This window comes from Ascaphus truei, chromosome 1, assembly GCF_040206685.1.
Source record: "Ascaphus truei isolate aAscTru1 chromosome 1, aAscTru1.hap1, whole genome shotgun sequence".
Taxonomy (NCBI): domain Eukaryota; kingdom Metazoa; phylum Chordata; class Amphibia; order Anura; family Ascaphidae; genus Ascaphus; species Ascaphus truei.
The window spans coordinates 59,660,104-59,675,389 of NC_134483.1; the positions used below are offsets into that span (position 1 = coordinate 59,660,104).

General features: G+C 44.4%; 1 protein-coding gene across 3 annotated transcripts in view; it reads left to right on the forward strand.

Moving 5' to 3' along the window:
* CCDC152 (coiled-coil domain containing 152) overlaps window positions 1–15,286 on the forward strand; it is a 63,531-nt gene that overhangs the window by 11,738 nt on the left and 36,507 nt on the right. For all 3 annotated transcript variants that reach the window (XM_075588879.1, XM_075588896.1, XM_075588888.1), the window contains exons 2-3: window positions 4,357–4,478; window positions 8,316–8,421. In XM_075588879.1, coding sequence (XP_075444994.1) covers window positions 4,392–4,478; window positions 8,316–8,421 — 193 coding nt within the window. In that variant the 5' untranslated portion in view covers window positions 4,357–4,391. The remainder of the gene's footprint in view (window positions 1–4,356; window positions 4,479–8,315; window positions 8,422–15,286) is intronic.

Consider the following 15,286-nt stretch of genomic DNA (forward strand, 5'->3'; position numbering starts at 1 on the left):
GTCAATTTGGATCTGAGGGAATGGGCCTGAGGAAGGTGTCTTCACCCTGAAATGTTGCCCCCCCATCTACCCTCCTCCCCCTTTTTTCCCATCTGTTTCCTCCCCCCCTTTTCCTCCCCCCCCCCTTTTCCTCGTGCACTCCCTTTCCCTGTTTTCCCTACACCATTTTTTTGGGGTCCACTGACGCATTAGTCGCTTGTGTGACATTTCTCCAAGTTTATTATTGTCTTGTACTTACAATAAATCAATCTTTCTGGCATACACCCTGTTTTACAGTTATCGTAGATTCAGTGAGTGCTGGAACATTAATTGTGTTTTGTTATTACTATTCACATATTCCTGGAACGTGCGCGCTTTTGTTTTTACACACACTCATACATACACACACTCGTACATACACACATACACTCATACGCACACATACACTCATACGCACACATACACTCATACGCACACATACACATGCATATAAAACAAAAGGAAGTAAGTAGTACATGCTCCATAGTATAAATCTACTTAAATATTGTAAATAAAAAAGATGGTTGTGACTAAAAACACTCATAAAAGATGTAGTTTATCAATTGATTACCAGCCACTGGTGCTCGATGCAGATTCACAGCGGGAAGTCCCAGAGGAAACACTGGACCCAAAAGTTGGTAAGATGGTGACCCTCTGCTGTGTTCTCCGCCAACTACCGGAAGGACGAAACACTTCCTCCAACGTCACGTAGTGGCGTTGTCAAAGCAACAAGATTTCTGCTAGCTGAAAGAGTGTTAGGCCTGAAAGAGTGCCAAAAGAAAGGACCATCCTCTGGATTCACAAAGAGTCCTCTTTCAGCACATAGGAAAGGAGAATTCCCCTGTGGGGAAAACCTAGGGATCCATGGCTTTTGAAAGATCGATGCATAACCAAAATTAAATGTTGCATCTGAGAAGACTTCTGAAGGGTTGAGAACATCGAGCAGTTGTTTCAATATTTTAGGAACCGGGCACACATTGCCAGGTTGTGTTTAACTGGAGCTCCAGTGGAAATTATCTAGAAGGAATCTGTGGTAGTTGAAAGAAGAGAAAGTAAATATGAAATAAAAGAACAAGCTTGTGGAATGATCCTCTTGGCAAAATTGAGAACCTGAGGAGGAACTGTAGTTCTTATTTTGAAAAAAAAATCTTTTGAATAAAATGACTTGATCAGATCTTTGCAGTGAAGTTTGTCTAGAAAGAGACTAGCTTCTATGGTAGAATAATAGAAGATGATTCCACGGAGAAAGTGAGGCCTATTCTCAATCACTGAAAGGGAAATTGAGAGATCATGAAATAATTTGTTTAGGTTTGAAAGGCTGGATGAAGGAGCATCCGGAGTATCTATGAGAAGGAAATCGTTTGGAAGATGAATGACCACTGGACAATGACAAAAGTTTAGTGCAAGCCAACAAGTATATCTCTGAAAAGATTAAATACATTTGGCTACTGCAAAGTAATGAGTCCCGCCATTTGATACCATGAATGTGACAGAATGTGGGGTAGATGTGTATGATTTTAAAGACATATGCCTTTGATAGCCAAGAACCTTTGCCAAGTTGCTTGATATAGTAGATAGTGTTGTTTATCCGGACATACTGTAAGGAGAACTCCACTGATGGAATTAGGGAATTGACGTTTGAAACTGATTTGAAATAAGGTGCTAAGAGGTCGGTGATGGCAATTGGGCTGACTCTCCAAGAAGAAAATGGAGGGTACGAGAGAGGACAGATAATAATTGAAACCGCTCTTTGCGGATGAGTAGATCGACAATTTCTGGTTGGTGCGCAGCAGGTAGTAGGTTAGACCAGGGGTCATCAAACTCTTAGTCCAAAAGAGCCAAATATGAGTAGCACAACGATTTAGAATTTTTCAAGGAGCCATAAATATATGTTTACAAGAACCGTCATCACATCAGGCTGTCCCCCCATCATTATTCCCCCCCATCACATCAGGCTGCCCCCCCCATCGTTCCCCCTCATCACATCAGGCTGCCCCCCCATCATTATTCCCCCCCATCACATCAGGCTGCCCCCCCCCATCATTATTCCCCCCATCACATCAGGCTGCCCCCCCATCATTATTCCCCCCTATCACATCAGGCTGCCCCCCCATCATTATTCCCCCTCATCACATCAGGCTGCCATCCCCCAGGGCCGCCAACAGAAATCATGGGGCCTGAGACAAATGAAAGGAGCATGCCCCTCCCCCCAAACCCATAGCGTACCCCCCCCCCCCCGAACCCATAGTGCACCTACCACGAAAAAATATCTTTTAGTGCGCAACTTTTACTTAACTGTTTTCTTATTGTGATACAGAAAAAAAACATTACAATGCAACCTATTTATTTTTATATTTTCAACAAAAGACATGTGACTGCCTGCCTGGGTGGCTGAGTGGGTTGATGGATGACTGGGTGGGTGAATGACAGTAGAATGACAGTTGGGTGAATGACGGTGGGTGGGTGAATGATGGTTGTTTGACGGTGGGTGGATGAATGACATTGGGTGGGTGGGTGAATGACAGTGGGTGGGTGAATGACAGTGGGTTGGGTGGGTGAATGGGAGATGGTGACTGGGTGGGTGACGGTGATTGGGTGGGTGACAGTGACTAGGTGGGTGAATGACAGTGACTTGGTGGGTGGGTGACAGTGACTGGGTGGGTGGGTGAGTGACAGTGGATGGGTGAATGACGGTGACTGGGTGGGTGGGTGACAGTGACTGGGTGGGTGGGTGAATGACTGTGACTGGGTGGATGGGTGAATGACAGTGACTGGGTGGGTGGATGGCAGTGGGTGGGTGGGTGGGTGGATGACAGTCACTGGGTGAGTGGGAGACACTGACTGGATGAGTGGGAGACACTGACTGGGTGATTGGGAGACACTGACTGGGTGAGTGGGAGACACTGACTGGGTGAGTGGGCGACACTGACTGGGTGAGTGGGAGACAGTGACTGGGTGGATGGGAGACAGTGACTGGGTGGGTGGGAGACACTGACTGAGTGAGTGGGAGACACTGACTGGGTGAGTGGGCGACACTGACTGGGTGAGTGGGAGACAGTGACTGGGTGGGTGGGAGACAGTGACTGGGTGGGTGGGAGACAGTGACTGGGTGGGTGGGAGACAGTGACTTAGACAGTGACTCAGACAGTGACTGGGTGGGTGGGAGACAGTGACTGGGTGGGAGACAGTGACTGGGTGGGAGACAGTGACTGGGTGGGTGGGAGACAGTGACTGGGTGGGTGGGAGACAGTGACTGGGTGGGTGACAGTGAGACAGTGACTGGGTGGGTGACAGTGACTTACCTTGACCGGGTGGGTGCAGCTTGCCGCCGGACTCTTTCCCCTCCTGCCCCCGATATCCCTGCGTCAGCTGCCCGGGAGGGGAGGTGGGCTTGGGGGTTCGGGGGGGGGGGGGCACAGGAGGTGGGCTTGGGGGAGCACGGGAAGCTGGCCGCAGGGGGGAGCAGGCCGCAGGATTAGCTGGTACTTCCCCCTCTGTCCCACGTTGGGAGCGGGGGGGGAGGGGCCGCCGCAAGAGGAGCTGGTACTTCCCCCTCCGTCCCACGTTGGGAGTGGGGGGGGAGGGGCCACCGCAGGAGGAGCTGGTACTTCCCCCCTCCGTCCCACGTTGGGAGCAGGCCCTGCGCATGCGCGCCGCGCTTGCTTCAGCATCGTCCGCCGCCCACGCGCTTGCTTCCGCATCGCGCCTGCCACGCAATTCCAAATCCTGAGGAGAGCCGCACGGACATGCCCCAAGAGCCGCAAGTGGCTCGCGAGCCGCGGTTTGACGACCCCTGGGTTAGACCATTAATTACCGAATGCTGGAATAGATTAAATGCCTGTAGGGAAACCCTATGAAAATAGCGTCAATAAGAGAATAAGCTTAAAGCTTTATGAGTGTTCGGCTTTAGGGTATTTTCTTGTGCAGCAATGTTAACCGTGGATGGGTGTGCTTGTCACTTACGTTGGATGAAATGTTTTGGGGAGACCTTTCTGTCATGTACTCTGAGATAAAGGGAACAAATGTTGAATAGTCGGCCGGAGCTGAATAAGCACCCCTAGCAGGTGACGTTACATATGCTGAATTACCTAGCTAGGGAATAGTTCTGCCAAGTTTATCCACTTGAGGGAAGTCTCCTAGAGGATTGGGGATGGCGCATGAGATGTTGCCCCCAAAATCACGGTTATTGACCATACTACAGTAGTACTATTGGAAATGGGTAGTATTATAGGAAAATAGGTTCTTCAGAAGCCAATGGATAAAAAAAAAAATACTAACATGCAGTTGAAGGTTTTTGTTTTAAGTGCTTAATGAGCCTTTCCTTTGTTTCTCCTTCAGGTGCATAGGAGGGCGCATTGATTTAAGCTTAAGAGATGAATGAAGACATAACAAAAACAATGAAGAAAAATTGTTCCATTAATCTTGATAAGCTTTTAGAGGATTATTCACAGATAGAGAAGGTAAATATAACACATCAATTTTCCATTTTCATTGCAGCATTTTGATTTCTTAAAAGAACAATGTCAATGTTATAAAAGTTTTTATCTGCTAGAGTTCACAGTGCTCTACAGCTGTACATATTTGAAGACTTGTAGACTAATGCCGTATGTGCTCCAGTGATTGCCCTCAGCACATACTGTAGAAGTCATATGTTTCCCTAAAAGGTTTGAGAGGACAAAGGCAGTGCTGTATAACAACACTCCTACACTTTCCTGGCTGTTGAAGGAATGAAGAGGGATGAAAAGAGTGAGTCGATCAGAAAGGCGAATAGGTTTTTTTTTTATAAAGGATGAGAGTGCGATACAATCCAAAATGAAGGTGGGCGTGCTTTGAAATTGGGAGGTACAACAGAAAGATCAATAAGTAACAAACACTGTCCCTTTCTGTATTACTTCCCCTGCTTCCTATATGACTACTCTTTCTCATACGTAATACCTCTTAGCACATGTACCTCTGCCCTATATATTCCTTATAGTATTTATATTGTATGTTGTCATTCCTTTTTTCCTGAACACTGGCGAATGCTTGTTTTACCCTTTTTAGTAAACTCTCAGCCCATGACATTTCTTTCTATAACCTCCTCACGGTTATGCACATTTGAAAGATCACCCCGCATCTTGTTGCCTGTTAGTTCAGAATTGACTCCCTGTTCTTATTTCTCCACTAACATAATGGAGCAATTTATTATACATGTTTTGAAATAGGCGACCTATAATGATACACTTCACCAAATTCTGTACGAGGCTGGGGACACAATAACAGTTTGTATGTATGATAGATAGGGCCATGCTGTCTGAGAATGAAAAACAGGTGAGGAAGGAGATGCAAAGCTTGCTCTTGATCCAAGTATTTCTTTCCACTGTTGTTTCTGTGCAGTCACTTGCATTTTCCACCTGTAGCCTTACCAGCCTGTTAGAGTTGGTAGGCATGAGATGTATTCTCATTCAGTGTCGAGAGAAAACATTCACCCCATGCTGAAAGTTGAACTCATTGCTAATTGTGTTTGAAAACAAACTTTCTTCAATGTCCTTCAATTTATTATTCTTACCACTACCTATTGTCTTTTCTCCTTCATGTCATGTGTTTGCTTTATTATCTTCTTTTCCTCTTGCCTTAATTACCATGGACCTTACCACCTTATGTTAAATTTATGTGTAACCCCCCTTTACTTTACCTCAGATTATAGAACCTGTCACTAAGGTGTGGGGGCCTGAGTCACATAAATTGGGGTTTAACTCTTATAGTGGGTGGCACACAGAGTAGGAGGCAGGAGTAATTAGACACAACTGTAAAGAATGACAAATTTTATATTTCTATATCTATAACTTTGAACAGGGATACACACAGGATTACTAAACTCGTGTGACCCTAATGATCAGGGCCACCACATAACCACACAGTATTCCTACAATCCTACTAAAGAGTACTAATGCTGCGCTTCTGATTTTATATATTACAGTCACTGCATCTGAGTTCACATACCCTGTTGATCAGACAGGGTATTTGCCCAATAACAATTTCATTGGAGCTCTCAATTCAGAAAATACTCGATGCAGGCCTGTGCTTATTAAAGTGAATGTGAAAACATAACCTTTTGTTCCAGTGCAAGGGAATCTCTTTCCTCACAGCTAAGAGCACTCTGGGTCTTTCCTCATGGGCTGTCTAAATCCTGATCTTTTTCCTCTGGGCTGGGCAGTGCTCGCTGAGGTGGGTCACTGCTTTTATACTGGCCAGCAACTCCACCAGTCTCCTCACTCCATGGATCTGTCAGGCATTTTGCAGAGTACTTTTGCAAGCACCCTCACACGCCAAACTCCCTCCAGCTCTCACAGGCTGATCCCAGTCACCTGTCCATTAGTGAGCATAACAGTTAAAGGGGCAATGTCCTGTATAGCATAACAGTTAAAGGGGCAATGTCCTGTGCTGCTTGCAAGCATAGGGGTTATACATGTGATATGTCCTGCCATGATCTGCTCACTCAAAATCTCCTTCCTGATGACAGATAATCATACTTTCCAGCTATTAAGAATGAAATATCCCATACTTTTACTTCTTATCCCTTTCAAAGTGCTTCCTTAATAGGGCCGAGATTATAGTGGCAGCGACGGCCGGGCGGCGCGAACAACAGACCTCTTCTCTATGAGGCCGCCCATAGAGCGCTAGACCGATGAAGCATGACTGTGCGTGCGATTCTCGAGAAGACAAACAATTTTGTGTTTGGCGTGCGACGGCTGGGTCATGTGTGCAGCTCAGCCAATGAGGGCGAACCGCTTGCGTGACATCATGGCCACGCCTCCCCTTCGCCCCGGACCTCAGTGCAGGTTTCGCGTGAGCGACGTCATGCGCTCCGTCGCGCGTGGCCACTATAATCGCGGATTTAAAGCTAACCATTTTCCCTTCACTCTGCCTCTGTTCCATCTTACCTACAGTGTCTAACTACTGTGGTTTTAAAATAACCTACATTTTCAAATCCTTTGATGTTATTGGCACATTCCCAGCCTTAGTTGATGCCTTTTCTAATTTTAGGATTACCATCCTTTGTAATTGCCAATAATAATTTTCCACTGTTTACCGCCTACAATATTACCAAAGCTTATTTTAGTTAATTGCTCATTACTCTCCTTGTGTAGCTTAAAATCCACTGTAATATATGACCTATGTCCCTGTTTCTCTCGTATCTCTCACTAATTACTGCTTCTTTACAACATAGTCTCTGCATGTCTTGCTTCAAATTCAACATTTTCACTTGCTCACTTATTTTTCCTTTTAATAACAACTGCATACTAATTCTTGTTTGCATCCCAATCTCGTCTCCATTTCAATGAGTTCAGAACTGTGCTGTAAGTGAAATGTATAGTTCTCCACCCAGGGATGTGTTTCTAAAAATCCTTTCACTGGCTCCACCTAAGTTCACCGTTTTCATTGCATATCAATCTCAGCCTTTTCTATATGTCAGGCCGCTGGCCCTCATGCTGCTACTGTACTGTCCAAGACCTATAACTTTCTTTATCCATTATCACATTCTCACCCACCCTTAAAATTTCACTTGTTTGAAAACATCCAATATTTATCTTCCTGGTACTACTCAAGTCAAAATATAATAAATATAAATATCCCGTCCTGACTATTTTCATTGTTTATCTCATTTATTGTTTAGGTTTATACATGTATCTTCATGTTTGTCTCTACTTTGTGTATTCCCAGTTCTGCTGTGCTATAGAATAGGGATGGATGTAGAATAGAATAATAACATGCAGTACAAACTTTAACATGAATGCAGAGTTTATCAGACCTTAAATGCGATAATCCTGTGTACTCTGTGGCTTGGATTCATTGCAGATTGCTAAATCAGCAGTAATAATTGGCATTAGGAAAAAATATTACTGTGCAATAGTGTATATTTGCCGATTTTAACAACCAGTGCGTGCGTGCGTGCGTGCGCGTGCGTGCGCGTGCGTGCGTGTACGTGTACGATAGTAGTGTTACTGACCTAATGTGTATGTGGGTGTTTGGTTTTCAAACACTAGCTGTTTTCTTACCATCTCTGTATGTAGTAACCTGTACCTTCCCTTGTAAAAAATAAAATATACACCACACAGTCAGCTATTTAAAAAGAATGTTTTTTTACATTTTTAAGTAGCCTGAAATACCTCTGCCAAAATTTTTTATTCTGTACCCTTATTTGACATATTTTGTAAAGATTTACAATATTAAAGGAACTCCTAATATTCTGTGAAATGATTAACAAATAAAGCTGGCACATCTATTATTAATATTAACGCTTTGTTTGTGTATAGAAAATATCAGACGTTAATGGAAAGAATAATCTTCTTGAAATTCAGCTGGAAAAATCCATCAGGATGTGGAAATTAAGCCAGACAAAAGAAATAGGCTCAAAAGAAGGTCTGTATATGAACGATACTGTACAATTCAATATATATTTGCATATATATATTTTTGTTTTAAGCTCGCCAGTCTGCCACAAGGTGTCAGAAAAGCAAAAGTACTAGGTCTACCTCACTCCGGCTTTGCAAAATGTCTAACCATGACGGTCACAAATGTATCCTGTCATGCAGATGGTTGATGTAGAACTTGGTAAGTATGTTTAGGTATTTAGCAGTTAATTAAGCTTTTGTTACTGTCTTAATGACAAGTAATCATACTTAGGAGCCACAATTACGCTGCTCTTTCTAATGCAATAAGTGTCTAAGTGTCTAAGTTGCATGTTTAATTGATATGCCTTGCTTATCTTTGTTTATTTTATGTATCATTTTATCAGTGTTTAGATTTTACATTACATTCTATTAAATATTTTTATTGCAAATATTAAGCAGTATAATTTCCATGCTAACACATTACTTATTAATTTTTTTTTTTTTTTTTTTTTAAATGCACCGTAGTTAAAGTGATATCTGCTTCTTGTGTAATTCTGGGGCTTGTGAAAGATGACCTTTCATTTGTGCATAAATGTATATGATATTTAAGTTGATAGTACTAGATACTGGATTTCCATTTTCATTACATATGGAAGATTTTTTGGCTGGCCGCCCCTTTTCACGTCCCCTCCACCTCTATTATCCAGCAAACAAATGCTTGCTGAAAATCACTGGAACACCCCCTAATACAGGCCTGCACAACTCCAGACCTCAAGGGCCGCAAACAGGCCAGGTTTTCAGGATATCCCTACTTCAGCACAGCTGGCTCAATTAGTGGCTCAGTATGACAATATTGTGTAACTGGAGAGTCTCCAAAGCTACCTCTTGTTAGTGTGCACACTTCAACTGTTCCCCATTAGGCTAAGGCCCCGCTGCCTCAGACCACGCGCCCGCACTGCAGACAGGCGGCGCGTGGAGAGGCACTTGACCGCTATCTGCGGTCAACAGGGAGCATTTTTGCGTGCGGGGGCGTGGCCAAAACAAGTCGGGGGCGTGACCATGATGAGGGGGCGGGGCCACGACGGACACCAGCCAAACTAGCATATGTTTGTTTTCCCCCCTGAGTCTCATACCAGAAATCTTTGCACAAACACTTTCCCTCCCAAACAAGCCATGCATTAACACAGGGTGTTTGCATAGGAAGTGAGTCTGCAGAGGTGAGAGTGAAACAACACACGCACCCAGACTAGTTCCTGCTCAGTGAAGTGCCACTCTGATTTGCCGGTGTCACACTAAAAAAAACACAACACACGGAGCTCAGCATTCACTCCTCCCTCCTCCCGACTGAAACTGAGCCGGCCAAAAGTAAAAAAAAAAAAAAAAACAAGCCATCTCTCACACACACGCACACGCACACGCACACACACAGCTCAACAGGCCGCCTCCCTCCCGTAGCTCCTTCCCTGCTCCCCTCCTTACCTCCTCATTAGCTCACACGCGCACCACTTGACGCGTCAACGCTTCAGAACACCACCTTCTGGTAGCACTGGCCGGCTGACGCGTCACAGCACGTAGTGAGCCACGGAGGGAGGAGGCAGCGGGGACCAACGCCTTATACACCAATTTAACAGAAACCCTTCTATTCAGTAATGAAGATGGTTAAAACATTACATTTATTGGGTTATACACATCCAATAATTGGTACATAGAAATCATTAAAATCGAAGGAGGGGGAGGGGAGTATGGAATATACTGGGAGGGAACTGCTATTACTAGGAGCTGTTATTACCAGGAAGTAATAGTAATACATTGAGAGTTACCTCTCGTTTTCAATTTGTAACCTAGAGGCAATAGTGTATATATTATGCCTTGGGTACAGATCCCAGGATGGTGCTAGTGATAATGCTTCAGGAAGAACTGGAATGATTTCAAAGAACTTGTTGGTTAGTTCACAGTTCTTCTGAAGAGGGAAGGTATATTGATATTTGTAGAGTAGTCCTGTACTAAATGAGCTATTTTAATACTAAACAGGGCTGGCACCAGATGAGGGCTTTTAAACCCTGTGTATTTGCTCAGCACATCTCTCTGCGAGTATTGACACAATAATGCCCTCTTGATTGAGTGAATTACAGTTTCTGCTAGGATTAACAGAAGTACAGCAAGGTAAATGGTAAATAATATAGATACAGCTAAACCCCGTTATAGCGCGGTCCTCGGGGTCCAGCCGAGACCGCGTTAGTAACGGGGTCGCGAAAAAACAAAATGGCCGCCGCAAAAACAATTGCTGCAGTGATCTGGGACTCCGCGCTGCCGAAGGGCGAGAGCTGAGATAACTCTCCCAGAGCCCAGTGTCGCAATGGCAGGCCCCCAGACTCCCCCCACTCCCCCCCCCCCCACTGCCAGCAGCACTTACCCTTACCCAGCATCTGTAGCAGTTGATCTGTGCAGAGAAGCTGCGAGGGGGAGGAGAGCTCACGGGATGTCAGCTGTTTCTGAGTTCCTGGCCAGGGATCAGCTCCCTTCAATTCTCCCCCACAGCAACAGAGATACAGGCAGGGAGAGGGGGGGGGCTCCCTGAGCCCAGCGTCGCACCAAGCCACAGCAGCACCCCCCCTCCCAAACCACAGCACCCCCCCCCCCCCCACACACACACACACACACACACACACCCCACAGCAGCACTTACCCAGCATCTGCAACAGTTGATCTGTGCAGAGAAGCTGCGAGGGGGAGGAAAGCTCACGCAGCCTTTGTTGGGATGTCAGTTGTTTCGGAGTTCCTCGGCCAGGGATCAGCTCCCTTCAATCCTCCCCCACAGCAACAGAGATACAGGCAGGGAGAGGGGGGGGGGGACTCTCCCTGAGCCCAGCGTCGCAGCGGCAGGCCCAAAGCAGTGTGCTGTGTGCAGTGAGTGTGTGTGCAGTGTGCAATGAGAGTGTGTGCTTTCAGTAGTGTGCAGTGAGTGTGTGTGCTGGGAATGTGTGCAGTGTGTGCAGTGTGTGCAGTGTGTGCAGTGTGTGCAGTGTGTGCAGTGTGTGCAGTGTGCAAAAAAAATGTAAAAAAAATGTAAAAAAAATTTTTTTTTTTAATTTCTTTTTGTTTTTTTTAAACGGGAGCCACTTGAAAACCGCGTTATAAGAGGATTCGCGTTATAATGGGTCGCACTATAACGGGGTTTAGCTGTATATACCTTCACTTGCATTAAGAATAGATCGTGAGTATCTAGATACCTGACTCACGGTGTGCAATACACTTGCTGCAACACTTCCTGACTCCCAGTATGAAGCCCCGCCCCCGTGACATCAGTCATCACTAGCAACCAATCCCAACGTACATTTTAGACCCTGCTAATCTGTGGTAACCTTTTACATACTCTATAGACACTCAGACAGTGATCCGGAATCTTAATAGAGATTAAAGATATCCCCATTGGATAAGATTATATTGCTCTGCAGTGTCTTATCTATATATATTTATGCGCTACTCACTCAGTTTCAGTTCCTACTTACCAGATGTATACGTGTTTACTTTGTCAACATGGGATCATGATACTAGGCACCATATACCCAGTGCCATTTGCATGTTTAGTCTGTTCCACTATGCCTTAAGTGAAGTCTCCTATCACTCACTAACAGCCACTATGCCTTAAGTGAAGTCTCCTATCACTCACTAACAGCCACTATGCCTTAAGTGAAGTCTCCTATCACTCACTAAAAGCCACTATGGTCATTTTACAAACGGTTACGCTACCATAAAAAAAGTTTTTCCTCTTACCTTCACTTATCACGACATCGGCGAACATCACACAGTCTGTTGATTACGCGGATTGAGACGCATGCGCAGTTAGCCACAGAGCACCCAGTTAGACACACTACACTGTATTCACTATTTTGGTTCACACTGTCAGGCACGGTCATGCTACTTAGCACGTTTAGCTGTACATTAATATTATTTGCATCTTTTTGACCAATTCATACCATAAGGGATGATTCATTTACTGATGTGATAGCTTCCATTTATCATCAGGCTACTACTTTGGTATCTACACCATAGAGACATTATTCTCCTTCATTTGTCCATAACACTGTATGGATATACTCCGAGGTACCTGTCTATAGGTACGTGTCCTTCCTTTGGATACATACCTATTTTTATTATTTGTAATTATTAAAAAAATATTTAAAATTGCTATTTCAGATGCTTCTGACCTTATTATATATAAGAAAGGTCTGCAGTGCGCCATCATCTGGGATTCTTTTGTGTACTGTACTTTGCCTTTTAGGTACACTTCTCTAGTTAATACATAATATTAGTAAAAGAATGTGTAAGAATACACTCACAAAGGGAATTCTTGATCAGGGCAAAAGTTGAACTCCACTGGCCACCATGATTGCTGCAATCCCTTCCGTGGGATCTCGTGCCTCTCTGAGCTGCGGAGGACACCTCTCAGCATCACCGTTGTGATGGCGATCCTCCGTTCAGCCTGGTGGGGTCATGCAGTGCTGATGCACTCTGGGAATGCCGGCGCCGCGTTGTCTCACACTCCGGTTGCCTTGGAATCCCTACGCATTTCGTATGAGATACTTCTTGCAGGGTATCAGGAGGACTGGTAGCATAGAGAGATGTACTGTATATGCTTCTCTGTAGCTCCATTAGTTATGTTTTAAAAAAATAACGCATTCAGGCGTCGAATAAGGCATTCCGATGTCAAAAAACGTCCCATAGGATGGAAACGTTGGATAGCGAGGACTACCTGCTGAATAGTAGCAGGACACGGAAACATATTGGTAAGAACTCTTTTGTAACATAGATGTGCATAGATGGAGCAGATATAATTATAGATAGTGAATCACTGTGTAGGACTATACATTAAATAAGTGTAGTAGTATACAATGAAGTGGATTTAAAAGAATAAAAAATAGGTAAAAAGGTCTAAGATAAATTTGGAACAAATATAAATGTAATAGTGAAACAATAAAACAAAGGAATGGTCTTTTAAATGAAATTAGCTAAATCAATGTCTTCGTTCAAACCAAGGGTGTATATCCAATAACTCTATCTTTGTGTGACCCTTTTGAGCCTATCACCTCCCCTGTCCTCCATCGGATCTTTATTGTGGTGAAGTAAGAAATACTTGAATATACCATGGTTCGTGAATCCAGATTGGATATTTCTCCTATGTTCAAGGAAGCGAGTTCTTACATTTCTGTTTGTCCTTCCCACATAATTTTTTTTTTAATATATTTTTGTGTTCTTTGTTTTCTATAAATTTACATGTCGGGCATCTAGAATTGTTGCATTTAAAGCAACAAGTATGTTTGTTTTGGTTCAAGAAGTCAGTGTCTGATTTAGGGGTTTAATTTCTTAGTTCACGTGGGGCAATTCTGTTCTTTTTATATTTTTTCCTTTTTTGTATACAATGATTGGATTTTTGGATAGTTCTTCACTTAAAATGTGATCTTCCATTAGGATCTGCCAATGATTTTTTTTTTTTTTTTTTCAACTTATATTTTTTTATTGTTTTGTTCATAATATGCATACAGTAAAAAGGCTCATAAGAACAAACAGTATCAGCTTACTGCATGTGACATTCAACTTTGTAATTGGGTAGAGGGTTTTGGACATACGGGGTAGACGGACAGACAGACAGGGGGGGGGGACTCCGGCCTGCAGTCGGAGGGGAGAGACAGACAAGAAGAGGGGGAGAAGAAAGAGAGGGAAGGAGGGGGGGGGGTTCGGGGGGGTCTCCTTCCATGATTCCGCCTCTGCCTCTCTCATGCTGGTTCTCTGCGTCTGAGGACTTTGTGCATACCCCGTAGGACCTCTAACTTTTGACTAGTTTGTCTCTCTCATTTTCCTTTAGGTCCCTCTTGGGGCCGGCGGGGTTTTGAAGTGTGGGGGGAGGGGGGGGGAGCGCTGCGTGCGTCTAAGTGTGGTACGGGTTCCACCGTTGAGCCCTTCCTCACGGGAGAACGCATTTGTCCCTATCAAGGCCAAATTGAGGTCCTCTCCACTCCCTGGATTTCTCTCTGGGCTAACCATGGTGCCCAGACCTTTTCAAAATTTTCGCTAGTGTCGTTGACCAAGCTTGTCAGCATTTCCATCTGGCATACCGTCCAAATTCTATGTCTAATATTTGGGATTGAGGGAATTATGTTCTGTTTCCAGCGTGCTGCAGTCTCCCCCCTCATCGCCATAGCAAAGTGAGCTATCAACTTATTTTCTCCTTTGGTGAACCCGACTGCTGGTCTGTTCAGGAGGAACAGCCATGGATCCAATGGGACGGGTTTACCTGTGATAATGTTTAACCAGTCTTTAATTGAGTCCCAGACTGGGACGATTTTGGGGCAAGACCACAGCATGTGCAACAAGTCTGCCTGCTGTCCACATTGTCGTGGGCACAATGGGGAGTAACTGGGCAGAAATTTAGCTAATTTTGTGGGAGTGTGATACCAGCGCATCATTACTTTATATGCGTTCTCCCTTAAGGTCGTGCACATTGAACTTTTGGAGGTCGCCGTCACTATCTTTGTCCAGTCCTCTACCTCCAACTCCTCTCCTAGGTCTGTTTCCCATTGGGTCATATATCTGGTTTTGTCCTTTACTGTCGTGCTAGAACCGGTCACTTCCTTGTACATCTGCGATGTGAGTCTCACTGTGGATGTCCCTGATCGACAGAGCTTTTCGAAATTTGTCATAGGGGATTTTGGCTGAACTTTTTGATAGAACGCCCTGATCTGGAGGTACCTAAAGAGCTCGGCATTGGAGATATGGAAGTCTGATTTGACTATTTCGAAGATTTTTATTCCTTGTCTTCCCTCCAGATCAATCAATCGCTTTATGTTATTTTGTTTCCAGATAGAGAAATCTGTGCTGGACTGGCCCGGAGCAAA